At 43.0% G+C, this 16,413-nt stretch overlaps 1 protein-coding gene across 9 annotated transcripts in view; it reads right to left on the minus strand.

The window, feature by feature from the left end:
- DPP6 (dipeptidyl peptidase like 6) overlaps window positions 1-16,413 on the minus strand; it is a 790,271-nt gene that overhangs the window by 389,315 nt on the left and 384,543 nt on the right. Inside the window, exon 1 of one of the 9 annotated variants that reach the window (XM_048837579.2) lies at window positions 10,961-11,359. The exons of the other annotated variants lie outside the window; for them this stretch is intronic. Within the exon in view, the coding sequence (XP_048693536.1) occupies window positions 10,961-11,017 (57 nt within the window). The 5' untranslated portion in view covers window positions 11,018-11,359. Of the gene's footprint in view, window positions 1-10,960; window positions 11,360-16,413 lie in introns of those variants that run through there. 9 annotated transcript variants of the gene reach the window in all.

The following is a 16,413-nucleotide window of genomic DNA, read 5'->3' on the forward strand; positions in this document are numbered from 1 at the left end:
TGCAGTCTTACTTCCCGGCCTGGAACATCTGGCCAGACTGGGGAGCCACACACTGCCCAGGGAATAAATCTGCTTAGTTGCTCCTCTTTCAGTCAACTCCCCTTTGGCCACGTGTGTCAGGTAGAGCAAGAAGCATTACCATTTACAGTGATTGTGGGAGAAGAGTGCATCTGCAAAAAACAGCTCTCCCCACTAACAGCTGGGCTAGGGGAGATGAGGACGGAGGGGTAACAGTGATAGCAGAACGGGACATCTGTACAAAAATACCGCAGGGTGTTGCAGTTAGAAAGAGCTTTACCAACGGTTCATGTGAGGGATGGCGGAGTATTTAAACAACAAAGAACTGAAAAATCTTCAACCTTCCCAACAAGAAAAGTCAAAAGGTTCACTAATCAATACACATTTTACTAATGGAATGTGCTAAGTACTTTACAGGACTATTTCAGTCAATTTCTCCTGGGATTTGCTATCATGTATATTCACAACTGTTCTGTGTTTTACTGGGGTGGTTTAACTCTGAGCGTGGGGTAATAAAACTTCTAATGATAATGAGACTGCAACAATAAAATCAAGGATCAATATAATCCATGGAAAACCATGTATTACACCTTAAGAGGAAAAGACCACAGAAAAAGAGTCTGATTTAATGCAACTGAATCCTGTGCTGATTAAGTTTCACCAAGATTAATCTGTGAAAGCCGTTCCATTCAATGGAGCAACATTCTCAGAAATACTTGTGTGTTGAGCTTTTGTGTTAACCACACTGCAACATCTAAAAAAACAACCCAGAGAGGCTTTGAATATTTTTAGGTTCTCCTGAACTGGAATATATTGTGAATGCCAGAACTTCCTAAGTGAAAGAAATGCACACATTTCCTGTGATGATGAGTAAAGCAGGAACATCTACAGAAACTGATCCTTACAGAACAACAAAAATAAAAAAAAGGTTTCACTAGGTTTCTAAATCTTAAGCACCACTCTGGTCCCTATTAAGTATAACAAAGAATCTGCTTCTTATTGCCTCTTTCAAGCTATAGAATTAGTTCTAGTTTGTGGAAGCCAATTTTGCAGAGCTAACAAACAAGGTATTTGTGTCCCTCTCTAGCTCTCATTTTAATAATGGCTAAATTTCAATATTTTTTCCCTTCCATAGCCGTTCGCTTCTCTCTGTTAGTAAATGGAAAATGCTATGTAATAGATTATCCTATTTGCTCTTGGCCATAACAATGGAAAGGTAAAAGTTTAAGGTTGTCAACATACCCAAGCCTACTTATATGGCTTAACATATGCTAATTATCTCTTACAACCATACAGAGATTAAGTATTTGGACCCTGTAGGCTCTGCACAAGAAGAGTTGAGAGGTTGGTCATAGTGTATGATTATGCTAAATTAAAGATGCACAACGCATTCTGCATAAAATGAAACTATATAGATTCACCACCAGTCAACTCCCATGTTTACAGTGATATCTTGCTCACCTAAGTTAACAATAAATCAACTTCTAAGTTGCAAATTCACTTTTGACATGTAATATACCACAACTAAGCTTTAAGTATCTTAGTGTAGCTATTTAGAAACAGGCATAAGTGAAGGTAATGGAGTCAAAAACTGCAGACTAATTGCTTCAGCTGAAAGCTTATTTATTGCTCCAATTTCAAGCCGCACAGCAGGTAAGAAGTAATCTAAAATACTCTAGGCCAATGCAAGTGTGAATCTTTTCATAAAATTTGCCTTTATTTTCAACTGAGCTATTTTTTATAAATAGCAAAATCCGCACATTTTTGCATTGTTGCCAAGAGCGGGCGGGGGGAACCTCAGGAGTATTATTAAGAAAACACTAAGGTCTCAGATTGTTGTTTTATTACTATTCTAATCATCATAAACTCTTGGTCTTCTCTATAAGATGCCTTCTATGATAAGGTGGACTTGAGGAGGAAATTAACTCTTTTAAAATAAGTACTTCCTCTGTTTGCCAGAAGCTGGGAATGGGAGACAAGGAATGAGTCATTTGATGATTACCTGCTCTGTTCGTTCCCTCTGGGGCACCTGGCATTGGCCACTGTCGGAAGACAGGATACTGGGCTAGAGGGATCTTTGGTCTGACCCAGTATGGTTGTTCTTATGTTATGTTCTTATGTGCTTACGTCTCATTCCATATTGTCCACCTGAAACACCTAGGGCCTGATTCTCTACTACCTTGTGCAGTCACAGTCACCTGTGAAAAGTGTGCAGTGTGGGTACAAAGCTTTCCCATTCTAAGCTGGTAACACTTTTGATGCACGCTGCACGGGTGTAAAGGACTACACAAGGGGCAGTGCAGTGGAGAGCCTGTTATTACAGCCATCATTAATAGAGCCCCGTGAAATCCTTTTAATTTGTATAATTGTTCAAATTATTTTTCAGGAATTTCATGTTATTTCATTTTATCCATTAAAATATTGTCTTTTTTTATTACATTTACATTAATCAAATACCTCAAATGACCATATATAAATCCCCACATCAAGCCCTGCTCTCCCCTTTCCCTGCTACCCGGGAGGGAGCTGTAGTCGCAGCATAGGGCAGGAGCGCATGGACTGGGCACCCCTGCCTCAGTGGCTGTACAGGGTCCCCCTCCCCACATGGCACAGCTCCCTAATGGGCCAGGCTGCCAGGGACTTATTTCAACACCACCAGTGCTGGGGCGCTGTTGCCAGTAGCAGAGACCCGCCTCTCTGCGGTGGTCAGGCCAAACCAGTGTGAATGGCGTTGCAACCTGGAGCATAGGGTCGCAACGCAGGGGCACCATTTCAAGCCAAGCTGTTCTCCTCGTCAGCAGGGAGCAGCAGTGCATGCATCTAGTTGTGGAGAGGCTGGTGGGCCCTGCTGCAGGCAGCAGCATCCGAGGAGTGGTGGGGCTGAAAACTGCAGCTCCGGTAACAAGTGATTTTTTGGTATTATTTCATTTGATGTCTTTTTCATTTTCTTTCCTCTTATTTCGTATTTGTGATAAACCAGAGTCTCTAACCTTCAAGCACTTCTTCTGATCTTTCCCTGTCTCACAGCTACTCTCATCATCACTCCCTGCAGGACAGAAGAGGTGTGTCCACAATTGTTTCTTGCTCGGCTACTGACCATCAGCCTCCTCAGCAAGCTTCTGGAGAAGCTGGTCCTCTTTTACCACCTCGGCAAACCTCAGTTCATTCTGCTCAGGCACCTTTCACGGGACTGAGGCTTCCCTTCTCCACCTGGCACCTCTCTAGAGATTGGATCTTCTCTCTCTTCATTTTGCTCGGTCTCTGAATGGTTTTCATTCATCCTCCTGTCCTGCCCCGAGTGCTTCAAGCAAGGAGAGATGGTGCCTCTAGCACTCTTTTCTCTGTTTCCATCTTACCTTTTTAAGAATCCTTCCCCTCCCTTGCTTTTGGTAGAGCCTTTACCTTTCACTATGCAGTGCCACAAGCCCCTGGATTTGAACCTCAGCCCATGTAAATCTGCACTGCTCCATCGGCTTCGGTGGAGCTACGTCCATTGCTCCATGCCCCAACTGCCGAGGGTCTGGCCCCTCCCTTTAACCCTCTTCTCTCCACCACATAGGTCTTCTCCTGCTGCACATTCTCACTTCAGCCTTAAATGTTACTGTTCCCAGGATGCCATCCAACTCTACCATCATCCCTGATTCCTCCTATCTGCAGCTCTGCCTATGTGTCTTGCCTTTGCCAACTTCCAGCTGCACTGCACACTCCTAATGCTGATGTTTCTCTTGTAAGTAAAATGTCCTTTTACCCTATGTAAAGTGATGCATGCCTCTGTTCTTGTACCTTCACTCCAACGTTGTTTGCTTCTAATTCCAGAAACCTTAGTGTCATATATAAACCTAAGCTCCCATTTGCCTCCCACATCTTTCCTGTCTGCAAGTCTGTTTATTGCCACCACTGGAATCCTGCCAGCATTTGTCCTCACCTTGACACTCTTTGACCAAAATCTTCCTACATGCCTTTACTCTGTATACTAGTTATTTCAATTCCCTCTTTTACAGTCTATCCCATAGGTCTATTCTCTAAATGTCAAGCAGCCCATAATGCCACAGCCAAACTTTCTTCTTGAGTTAGGGAGTGATGCCAAGTTGCCCTCACTTGCACTGGCTTTTTAAACATCTCCACCATCAAAGTGCCCTTCTAATTTACAAAACTCTTTGTGGACTTGCTTCAACCACCCGTTTCACTCCTCCAGTTTGTGCCCTCCCATCCACATTTCACAGATGGGGCCTATTCTCTCAGATTTGCTACCCTGCTCTTCCTTATTTAAATCCCATTTTAAAACTGTCCTTTTTTATTTAGGCTACTCCTTCTTCACAGCATTTGGTCACAAGATGTGTTTCAGATAATACACTAAAGAGTAACATTTCGTTCAGTGGATTTTTTCTATTATATATGGTACAAAGAACATGAATACAAGGTATTTTTTGTCATTTAAATTATTTTAAATTTACTACCTTGTTTTGAATTCACAGTCTAAAGTGATCATGATTCATGGCTACTTAACATATTGCAAAAATCACAAAGGAACAGCATTAAAGTCAGAAGACTACAAAGCAGAAAATCTTAGTTCACCGGTTAACTGCAGCAGTGCATGACAACATTTCTCCAATGCATCACAATTGAGTCCAAGCTGCTAGATGCCCTACACGAGGACAAAGGAGCCAGTTAATTCCTTTTCCTTGATAAAGCAGGTTTTCTTTTGGAGTTTAAAGCCATGTCTTGCAAATGCTAGTTAACTGACTACCTGCACAACTGGGTTCCTCTGGTTTCTAGCAGCAAACTCAAGGCATCCCACTGCAGAAAAGGCAGCTGGGGGAAAATTGCAATAAATGCTACCCACAAACTCCTCCTCAGCAGTGAGGTAGGGACAACAGCCAACCAGAGCTGTCCCAGTAGAGCATGCTGATGGCTAAGCAGGGAGATGTGCACATCCAACAGGCAATCTCTGCTTAAGCCTCCCAAGGAGTCAGGACTACAACTTAACACTTGTACTTCCCTGAAGTGGAATCCCCAAAGAGGGGAGGAACCCTCAGAGCAGCACTAGGGATGTACCAGCTGTGTGTGTGGAGGGTGACTATGGGAGATGAAGCAGGGGTGAGTCAAGCCCAATGTACTTTAAATGCTTTGGGACAGACACTACCAGTTACAATGTATTTGTACAGTGTCTAACACAGCAAGGTCCTGATTTGGTTGAGGCCTCTGGGTTCTAATTCAATGCACGTTAAATACTAAAAATTGTAAATGGTTATGTGCCAAATTTACTCCTTTCCATCTCTGTCCTCCACCACCTCTTAGTGGCCTGTTCTCCATACAGCAACTTAGCAGCTTGAAAAAACTGACACAGTTTGATGCAATTTCATGTTCTTGAATACAGTGTTCTCAGGAGCCCTATTATGGAAATTTAATCTCTTGCGAAATAGATCAAATACCATTAATGGAATAAAACACAACTGTTCACTATGACTTCCTGGAGAAAGTCGGGTTTTGGATCTACAGTATGATAATGTGGTTTATGGAATAGTTATCAAATGAGAAAATTATTCTCATGTCAAGAGTTTTCTCTTTTAAAAAAAAAATTAAACTGTGAATTTAACACACAGTTTTCACTAAAAAAATCTGGCTTTGTTTTTGGTCTAAGTCAGTGCCAATTGCGTCCTTGCTCTTTTCCTACTCTTGAATGTCAGCATCCAGAGGACACTCCTCTCTGCCTTCTGCACAACTAGCATAAGCAGAGCCAAGACATTATGTCAAGTTGGCTAGAAAGATTGGTATGCACATGTGGGGATTCACCTTTGGGAAAGGACAGCTTCCAGCTCCAGCCAAGGCTCTGTAGGAGCATTGGTGTCCCAGGCTGCTGAGATGATGTGCTGAATCAGCTCATTTCCTGGGTGCCCTAGCCCCACCTGGTCCACCCCAGACTGCTCCTAGCCCCCTGTGGAAGTTGGGTAGCAGACAGACAGTTTGTGCCACTGTGTTCCCCAATTCTATTCTAAATCTTGTGCTCCCAGAGCCCTGACAGTACAGGTGGAACCTGGGACGTGAACAGAACTTTCTTGTTGTAAGAAACATTTAGGCCCCAATCCATTCCCCTTGAAACCAATTGGAGAACTCCCATAAGATACACCAACACCAAAAGCGATGGGCCCAATAGACAGGAGAGAATACTCTTCGCAACCTCCATTATAACGTGGCGTGAACAAGACAGACTGTGCCTGATTCTCAGCTACTCTATGGCCTTTTCACACCACTCTGGCAATGTAAAGCAGCCTAACGCTCTTTAAGGCCACTTTATATTGCCAGGGTGGCATGAGGAGGCTTTAGAGTAACTGAGACTTGGATTTATTGTATCCCCTTCAGTACAGGTTTGTACGTATCGTATAGCCCAGCATATACAGCACACATCAGTGAGGACTTGTGGGACCAGCAATCAGGTTTGCAGAGCCTGGAGCAATTTAAAGTAGCATCACTCGGAATAACAAACTTTTACAGTTTTTCAGTTCAGGAATATACTTCCCATATATGAATATGCACCGTTCTAAGTGTGCTGAGTCATGGTCTCCCACCCCTACTAAAGGCACATTCAGGGCTTGGTCATGGTTCTTATTGGCCTGAGTGACACTGGAGAGGAAGCCGCAGCACAAAACCCAACTGGCATTGGCTGGATAGATATGTGTCTTTGAAAGGGGCCTTTGGGGAGTGCTACAGCTGTAAAATAGGCTTAGCCAGATCTCCCTCCAACCAGCCATCCTGGCAGGAGATGGGGCCCTGGCATATGTTCAGAAACGCCCCTTCTGGAGCCACACATTATGCCCGGTGCCCTTTGGCACTCTTCGAGCAAACCTGCAGAGGTAGAGGCAGACTTTAGCACACTGTACAAGACACTATTAATGTACGTCTTTGACAACACACTACAGTTCTGCCTGTGAAGTACAATGTGCCGTGGTAGATTGGGAGCATTAATCTCTCCTTCCTTCCACTCCTCACCGAGCTTCAATTGGGTTTCCTGAATTAACTACCCACACCCCTTTTCAAACTCCTATCATTTGAAATTAGAATGGCACCTTTGAAAATAAATTTAAAAAAATTATTAACTTAATGACTATTAGAGAGAGCTATTCTATTGATCTGACTCCATTTCATTTCCTTGTGGGAATATATTTCAGTCCAAAGCAGCCCTTCTCTTTCTTGCCTTTTTATCTAACATTTGGTCAGCACATGTGACAACACACTAGGCATAAATGGTCATTGTTAACTCAAGCGTGTCTAGGAAATGTCTGTGTCAGAGCAAAAGCCAGCTCCCACTGAAGTCAGTGGCAAAACTCTCATTAACTATAATGGAAGCAGGATCAGCATCTTAATCAATTTTGTATGTTCAAGTATGAAGCTAACCCAGCAACCTTTTAAATTACAGGGTTTTTTTTCAAAAGAGATGGACTGTTCCCTCACACTCTCTCTCTTTATTCCTGTCATACATGACTTTTAAAATGTTTAGCCTTATGTTTAAAATGTTTACCATTATGCTGAGTACCAAATTTTGATGAAAAATGGCCCAATTATTTTTATGTAGGAATACAGAGCTATGTGCATTCCCAGGCCCATCACATCACAAAATGCCATGTAACAGTAGCAGAAAATAAGACTAAACTATATATAAAATACACAGTCTGCTACATGCAACAAGCAATGTTTTTTAGGCTACCATTAAAGTCCCTGGGCCAGATCCTCAGCTGATGTAAGTCACTGTAGTTCCACTGACTTCAGTGGAGTTATGCTGATTTCCACTAGTCAAGAATCTTCTTATTTCTTCATATTCACTTGTTTAAATCGTTAACATGCAAAAACAGCTTTCAGAGCTCAGTCACATGTCCGGCTAGCAATCCCCAAAGGCATAGGCAAAGCTTTGGTATTCTCTCGGGCCTGAACCAGACCCCGCTGAGGTCTTTCCACTGACTTCACTGGGCTTTGGGTGAGGGTCTATGACAACATGCACAGTCACTTGTATGTAGTGCTCTCCAACCATCTGGGGGGAAATCATTATTGTGGCAGAGGTAACTAAGCATAAATAGAAAACTACATCCAACTCCCACCTTGGTAAAGCCATCACAAACTGTGGGTTTTAGATAGCATCAAAAACCGCTTGAGGGCATCTTTCCTCGACTTAGGAGGTTTAATGTTATAAGTTCAAATATAATGTTATAAAAATCAAAATAAACATTTTTAATTAACGGGGCGGGGGTTGTTCATTCGTTTCTTCAGGCTGCTGAATCTCTGCATAGTACAGCTTCAAATTCCTTATTTCATATTTCAAGAGCAATCAGACCTTCATGTCAATACAACCTCATTTTCCTTACAGGCATACAGATCACTATAAAGGTTTTGATTTAAGTATAAAACCTTTGCTTGTATTTTTCTTAAAAAAAAAAAAAACTTTCTCCACCCCCTCCTGCAGTGTCATTTATTGACCATTTTCTGTTTAGCTTAGTATTATAAGGGAAGAGACTATACCTCTGCCAACAGTGCAACTTGAATGCCTCCGGATCAAGAAGATGTCACAATGAGGAATGCAGAAAAGAAACAGTCACAATCTTATATGACAGTAGCAGCTGCTCCTATAGAACATGCAGTCCTCTACACAGTCAGAGGAGCACTTTCACCGTAGTGTTATTCCAGGTAAAATCTCCAGCTTGATCAGTTTCAAGCAAGAGAAGAACAGCGATTTTTCAACAGCCACAAACCAATATCCAGTGGAAAATGTTTGGAGAACTCTGTACTACTTTACAATTACAAACTACTACTTACTACTTACTTAACTACTTACTTAAGTCTGATGGGGTCCAGTTCCTCATCTGGTGTAAATGGGTGCAACTGAACTGAAGTCAATGGCGCTGTTCCCATTTACAGCAACTTAGGATCTGGCCCAGAGTGTCAAACCATTTTATGCAGTGGGAAAACAAAACAAAAATTTTATAGCAGCCGGCAAACTTTTGTACTGACTCAAAGATTAATATCCACTGATATTTCTATATGCCTGATGTTTCTATTTCATACCCACATGAGGGCTGCGCTGAGGCAACGCACGCTTTTCAAACGATTAAATGTACCATATGGATTGAATTGCTACTTAATTCCATAACTGACTGAAAACAATCAAGAACCTTTGCATCATGCGAAAGGGTGGACACACATGCCGTGCACTAAAAATGGGGAAAGGTCACAAAGGGACAAGTCAATAACAAAATGGCATTAGGAAGGTAACAATACTTAAAAACAAAAGCAGGACTCCTTTACAAAAGGCAACTGATTTACACTTTCTGAACCAACAGAGCCTAACTAGTATCAACACTTTTACTACACTTGGGGAGAATAATCCCTACCGCTGCCTTTGTTCACAAGAAGCAATTTTTATTTTCCTTCCTCCTGGACATACAGCTTTGTTCATTTTTATCTTCAGCAAGCAATGACAATGGGTATGTCCCAAAACCAAACAATGAAAAAAGAGTGTGTGTGCTGTAGATGGCAGGTTTAGGTAAAGGCAGTCTCTCTGCTCTCAGGATCAAAGTTGATTTCTTCACATTTTAGCAGAACAGCTGATAAAGCTCTGGCCATTAGTAAAATGTCACCCTGAAAATAAATATCAGATTGTGCTACCTTTGGTGGCAGGACACCCAATGAGATTTCAACCTCTCCCTTCCCCACCTGTCTTTAAAATGTAACACCAGGGAAAATGTTTGGTGCTCCCAATGTATAGAGCTAGGAAGAAACTATTTTAAGAATTAATTTGTGTCCCGAGAGATTAAAATTATCCTCTTGTGCTATCCTAACCAATGATTAAAGCTCTGAACTTCCAATCTTTTAAGGAGACAATGAAAATATAGGTTTCAGAGTAGCAGCCGTGTTGGTCTGTATTCGCAAAAAGAAAAGGAGGACTTGTGGCACCTTAGAGACTAACAAATTTATTTGAACATAAGCTTTTGTGAGCTACAGCTCACTTCATCAGATGCATTCAGTGAAAATATAAGAATTCAGAATTAATCTTTATTTCCCTGTAGACTCTGACAATGTGTAGAGGAAAGCAGGGTTGTGGAGAGGACAGAACTGCTGCTATGTTGCCATATAAAGAATCTCTGAAATCTTTGCTGTCCTTAGCTGTATCTCAGCCTGACTTCCCCTTATGTCACCACTTCTTATCTTGCATATCACTTAGGGCTAATGATGTGGCTCCTGCTTTTCGGTCAGAGAAAGTTTCCCCCTTGCCTACCAGCACAGAATGAAGATGAGCAGAGATACATATTCAGAAACCTGACAGAGACAATGGAACAGAAAGGAAATTACGTCTTTAACTCTCTGCTTGTATATAAAGACAAACACACCTGCAATGACAAACACAAAGATAGAGCAAATCAAATTCAGATGTGGTGTAAGCAGCTGGTATTTCCATTTAAGTCAATGGGAGTTGTGCCTACTTTATACTGTGGCTACATCTGGCAAATACATACTGAATATGTAGATACACACATGCCTCTGAAGCAATTGAAATCTACTTTTGCAATTTTGTGCCCAACTACAGAGTAGTTGTAAAAAAGCCTAGGAAGTTCCACATGCAAAGCTTGGATTATTCCAAGGGACCCCTACCCCATCCCACTGTACCAAACATCAGCCCCATGCTGCAGATGGAGGAAGTTACAGAGCAGAACACTCTTCACCTATACATTATTGATTACAGGGTGCAATCTTTTAAACATAACAAAAAAAGCCCCAAACAAGTGAACCACACACCTGCTCCAAAGCGCTTTCCTCCCTCCGCTGACTAGTGACTCAGGTGGCAATTTTAGCAACAGCCACCAAAGAGAACAACAAAACCAAAAATCATACAGGAAATTGATAGCTATATAATTCAAATCTATATTTGCTTCTAGTTGAGGAAAATAAACAGCATTACCTGTTCTTGTTGTTGGGCTTGTTTTCCTGATGCATTTTGTTCCTTGGCTGTAGTCATGCTCACCTATATGTCCCCACTGCAGTGGTAAACAGGGTTTTACAGAGTGTGTGTGTGTGTGTGTGTGTAGGGACACACACAAAAGCTAAAGGGATAAGGATGTGTAACTAGTCCATCAGTTAATCACTAGCTAAAAGAGAAAGAGAGAAATTCCCCTCACCCCCACAAAAATATAAAATAAAAATGTAAAGCAATAAATCTCAGTCTCTCTTTCTCTCTCCCTGTTCCTCTAAAATAAAATAAGGAAAAGAAGGATGCTGTGGGGGCTTCTTCAATTAGCAACAGCCTCTGCAATCGTCACAGAAACAATGATAACTGCTTGGCAACCAGCAACTGGCAGCTCAGAGCTAGCAGGCAGCGATGTGGTCCTCGCTCCCCCACCTCCACACGCAGGCAGCGCTGGAGATGCGCACGCACCGGCTGGTGTGGTAGCAGAATGTGCCTCCCTCTGAGAATGTAGCTCAGCAGCCACTTGCATTCCCAGCGTTTGGGATAAAGGATCTAGGGGTGCAAATGCTGAGGGGATACAGGGCACTCCACATAAACTGCCCTCACCCCCCACCCCCACCCCAGTGTTTTCCTCTGTCCAGAGAGGGCAGATTCTGATGAAAGTGACATACCCCACAAAAACTACTGTCCCCACCCATATCTCCTTACTTGGAAGTGCCCCCATCCCCCGCCTGTTTGCACCCCCTATCTAGAAGGGAAATGTATTGCAAGGGTTACAATGCACTCCACAGACATTGAACCCCCACTCCAACGCAGAAGGGACAAATCGCAGAGAGTACAACAGACCTTTCAGGGGCAAATTCCAACAGACATCATGCATGCATCAGAAACTGCTCTGCACTCAGAGCTCTTTGCCTCACTGGCTAGAGACCCGCACTTTGAGAAGGGTATAGCATAATTCTCTGTTCCTGCCCCCACACAGGCACCTGCTGTCTGGAGGGGGTTACTTCAAATTTTTTGGTTATTGTTGCTGTCTTACACTAACTTTCAGCTGTCTAGGTCAGCTTACACATAGCACTTGGTCTAGCTGCTTTGCTCCATTACAGCTTGGCCAGCTCCCTGAGGATTCCTCTGGCATAAAGAGTATCCCTAGGGCTGCATGGAACTAGCCCTCAACAGGGAGCATTCCTGGAAGAAAGGGGGCATATGGTTGGTTGCTATATCTAGCAAACCAAAACTCTTGAATGGCCCCTTTGGGGCCACAGGCAGTTGGGAATAATTTAGAGCAGCTCTGAGAATGCTCTAAATTATGCTGGGCACAGAGCCAGTCTCTAATCAGCTCCAATACTGGACAGATATGAAGGTGCAGGTGCCATAAAGCCACCTTTGCCACCATTCCTCTGCCAGCTGAACCGCAGCCCTGGATTGGATCCTTCATTGTAGTTCAGAATGTGATTACATGTTGTTCTAGCGTTTTGGAAAGGTTACACACCCCTCCTCAAGGTCCAGCGCTTGGCCCCCTGCTGAATCTGCAGATTGCTGACCAAGAAAGTGGAATATCAGAGTATTTCTAGGGCAGGCAGGTGACCAATGTCCAATTTTTATTTCAGGAATTCATCACTTGGGGTCAAATTCATTGTGGGTGCAATTCCGCTGAAGTTGATGGAGATGAGCCCTCTTAGACCCATGGTGAATTTGATCCTAAATCAGGCTAATTTTTCCAAAATGTCTCTCACTAATTCACCAAAGGCCTTCTAAGCATTTCTGCATTACCACCAGCAAAACTGAACTTCAGAGTAACTAGGACATGAAATAGGTGTGAAATACAGGAGAGCTTGTAAGAAACGGAATATTATTGCCTGCCCCCACTCAGCTGAGGCTGTGCAGTGGCTAATTCTTAAAGAAAACTGAAAGTAGTAGCCCTCTGACAAGAGGTTCACATTTAATTCTAACAGAGCTGGGCCAAACTTGGACCCAGGGTGATCAGGAATCTCATGTGGTTCCAGGGACTCTTTGCATTCTGTTCCCTGTATTCACTGCAGATCTCACACTTAGATAATTATCTTCAGTGACAGTGTCCACACCTAGCCACAATAGGATATCTTGGACTCTGTTCACACACTTCTCAGTAGCCATATGTACACTATGGATCATGCTTAGCATTTCTGATCTCATGCTGTGTGATACTGTAACACAAAATCTTTTCATCACAATCCCATCACATGGACCAATATCAGTTCTATGGTCCCAATAGTTAGGTTGTTAGGATTTTGTTTTTCAGTCCCTCCCCCCACCCCGCCCACCTACCCAACTAGAATTATGCTCTAGGTCTTGTAAATGTTTGGTCATTTTGTGTTTCACACCTGACCTTGTCTATTTTTCTTTTAGATATGGGTAGAACTTGAATCAGATTTACTTTTGACTTTCCCTCTTTATACGAGTACTTAAAATAAATTTTGCTTTTATTTTTCTTTTCAATTTGTGCCTAATTTCTTTTCAAGCTTTTGCAAAAATGGTTGTGTTTATTGCATGCATGATGCCACACCCTTTATGCTGGAGTGTGTTGTGATGTGTGTTGTGACACTTATTGAGAACAAACATGGTTTATACTGTTTGTTTACCCTTTTCTTCTGCCTCCATCCCTTGGCATGCATTTTTCAATTTACATATTCTTTCACTGTTAATATTTTAAATTTAAGCACAGTTTTCACCAGCTTTGCAGATATCCACCCTCACTTGCAATGCTATGTTAATTTCTTCCAATAAGCTTGGCCTCAGATACACAAAGTGTTCATTGTCCTAATTAGTCCATTAGTTAACTATCCAAATTCACATTTAGCTTTGCTAACTAGGTCCATAACTTCATGTTCAGTGCTCTCACCTGGCAGCCAGTTTCTTGTGCTTTTTGCTGGTGACATTTTTACCTAGATCCCAGCACTCCACTGGAATGTACTGTAGATCTCCATTGCCTCTTGAAATGCCACACATAGATGCATGGAGGATTTCATCCTCTCAGATTTCTGTGCAATACCACTTTCTTCTAGGACAACAAGGAAGCAACAAAGCAAGCACATCCTCCAGTTCTCTGACAAGATCCCTCCCAGACAGCGTGATTCAGATAGTCAACAAACAGGTCATTGCAGAAGAAACTATTATGAGAACAGGCAGTGGCCATGTGCACCAAAAGCCATTGCCATTCAGAAACAGTACTGACTGACGCAGGCAGAATAATCTTCATGTACGGGTGGTGTTCAGGCCTTCTATCTTGACCTCCATGCTAGGTTAGAGACTGGACTTCGTTGTTTGGCCTGAGTCACGAGTTACAAAAGGTTAAACAAACTCCTGTAACTTGACAAGAGTCTTTATCTCCAGAGTCCCGTGGCTGATGACGCAAAGGAGTTTACACCAACTGTACCAGTTAGTGTAGTGGGGGAAGGAGCCGACAGAAAAAGATGATGGTGGGACCCTCATAATCCTGTCTGACCAAGCTGGAAGTTGGCCTAAGTCAGGGATGACAATTGCCCAACACTGTTAGGAAATTATGAACCAAATGAGAACCAGCATTTTAGCTCCCCCTTGGTGCAGACATGTTTCCTGTCTGACGAAAACTACTTCAGTACCAAAGGAAGATAACATTAGAGGGGTCAATAAGAGGGAGAAAACTGAAGGCTTAAAAAGACTTGTATTGCCATGAATCCCTATGAATCTCTTAATGGCTGAAGCAGAGTAGCTATTCTGTATGGCCACCCATCATGTCAAGGTGGTGAGTGTGTTCTGGATGGAACAGCAACCCTGTTTACTATTTCCTGCCTAAATGAATTCCTAAGGGAATCTGTCTCCTGACCCCTCCCTCCATATCTGTGGAATTCCCTACCCACCAGACAGGGTGGAGGTAGGACTTCAGATGTCTGTGCAGGACATCCATACCCCTTGCACATTAGAGCACCACAAATAACTGATTTTTTGCTTTGTTGGCCATAAAGAAAAATCATAAAACATTTGTTGCGGGGGGGGGGGGGTCGACCTCAAATCAAATTTTTCAGCAAATCATGAAGTAAAAAAAAAAATGTTTGGGGTCAAACAAAATATTTCATTTGAGAAGTTAAGGGTTTCCCCTCCCAAACCTTTAATTTTCTTTTATTTTAAAACTAAAAGTGAAAAAATTTGAAACAAAGAGTCATTTAGAATAAAAAATAGAAACATTTTGTTGTGAAAATGTCAAAATGAAACTTTTTAAAGATTTTTTTACTGTAACAATTCGATACAGATCCACAAGATCTCTCAGTCAACCCGAATCTACCATTTCGAGATAAATAGTTGCCCTGCTGTACTGCACACTCCAAGGGCCAGCTCCAAGGCCACCCCTTACATGCTGGGAACCCACCAGCCCCTCGTGTAAGCAAGAGGGCATGGCCGAAATGAGGCTACTGTAGCCTGCAGTTGATTGGGAGGTGAACAATGGAGCCTGAGCAGCATGAGAGGTATTTGGCTGGCTTTTCGTTTTTATTATTTTTTGAGCTTTTTCTTCGTCCTGCAGCAATAGCAGCTGCATGGTGGCCCTTCTGCCCTCGGGCCACATGGGACCCTGGCTGGGCCAAAGCCAGCTGCTCATTTGTCCTCAATACATTGAGAAAGATGAAGTCCATGGCATTGCACATGTGGAACTAAATGCAGTGTAGTGCTGAGCACCTGCAGTCCCACTGAGTCCAAGCCATTAGTCCTGAGGATGCTGTCATTCACATCTTTGGCAGAAGTCCTGAGTGTCACACTTCATGTAGTCCGCTTTTGGGCAAACCAAGCCCTCTGTATTTCCTCTGTGATATTAATCAGTAACAATCACTGTTGTTTTGCCTGGTCTCCTCTCACTTCAGGAGTGGCATGTGCCAAAAGGGAGCACTCGCTCTGGCCATCTGTGGCAGTGTATAAGCACATGCACAATCCCCTACTTCCCATGCTAGCTCACATGCAGATTGTAAAGAAAAGACCCTCCTGGAGAAGGTTTTAGAACGTGGTGTTGTGGACCTAAGAAGCGTTAGCAAGGTAAATAAGAGAGAACCAGCAAGAAACAACCCGCGAGAGGTCAAGTCCACAGTGGGGCAGGGAGAGGAGCTTGTCAAATGAGATAGCCAGTGGAATTTCTATTTTGTGCATGTGTTAATGTTATTAATGTGGAAGGAGACTGACTAAACTTGGATCAAAACAGACCCACAGGAGGCAGAGGGGAAAGCGTTCAATATGCAATGCCGCTGCTTTCCGGAGCGGAGACAGGAGAGCAGGACACAAGGTTGGCAGGTCTTGCAGAAGCAGCAGCAACTGTGAGCTGCGGGGAGCTCCCAGTGGCTCTGCTCCGTAGCTGAGCTATCTGCTCAGCCAAAATGTGCTCTGGGCCCCCTAAGCTCAGCAGCGGTGGCCTCCTGGAGAGGGAGTTTCACTCATCCTCCAGGCCT

This window comes from Caretta caretta, chromosome 2 (genome assembly GCF_965140235.1).
Source record: "Caretta caretta isolate rCarCar2 chromosome 2, rCarCar1.hap1, whole genome shotgun sequence".
NCBI classification, from domain to species: Eukaryota; Metazoa; Chordata; order Testudines; family Cheloniidae; genus Caretta; species Caretta caretta.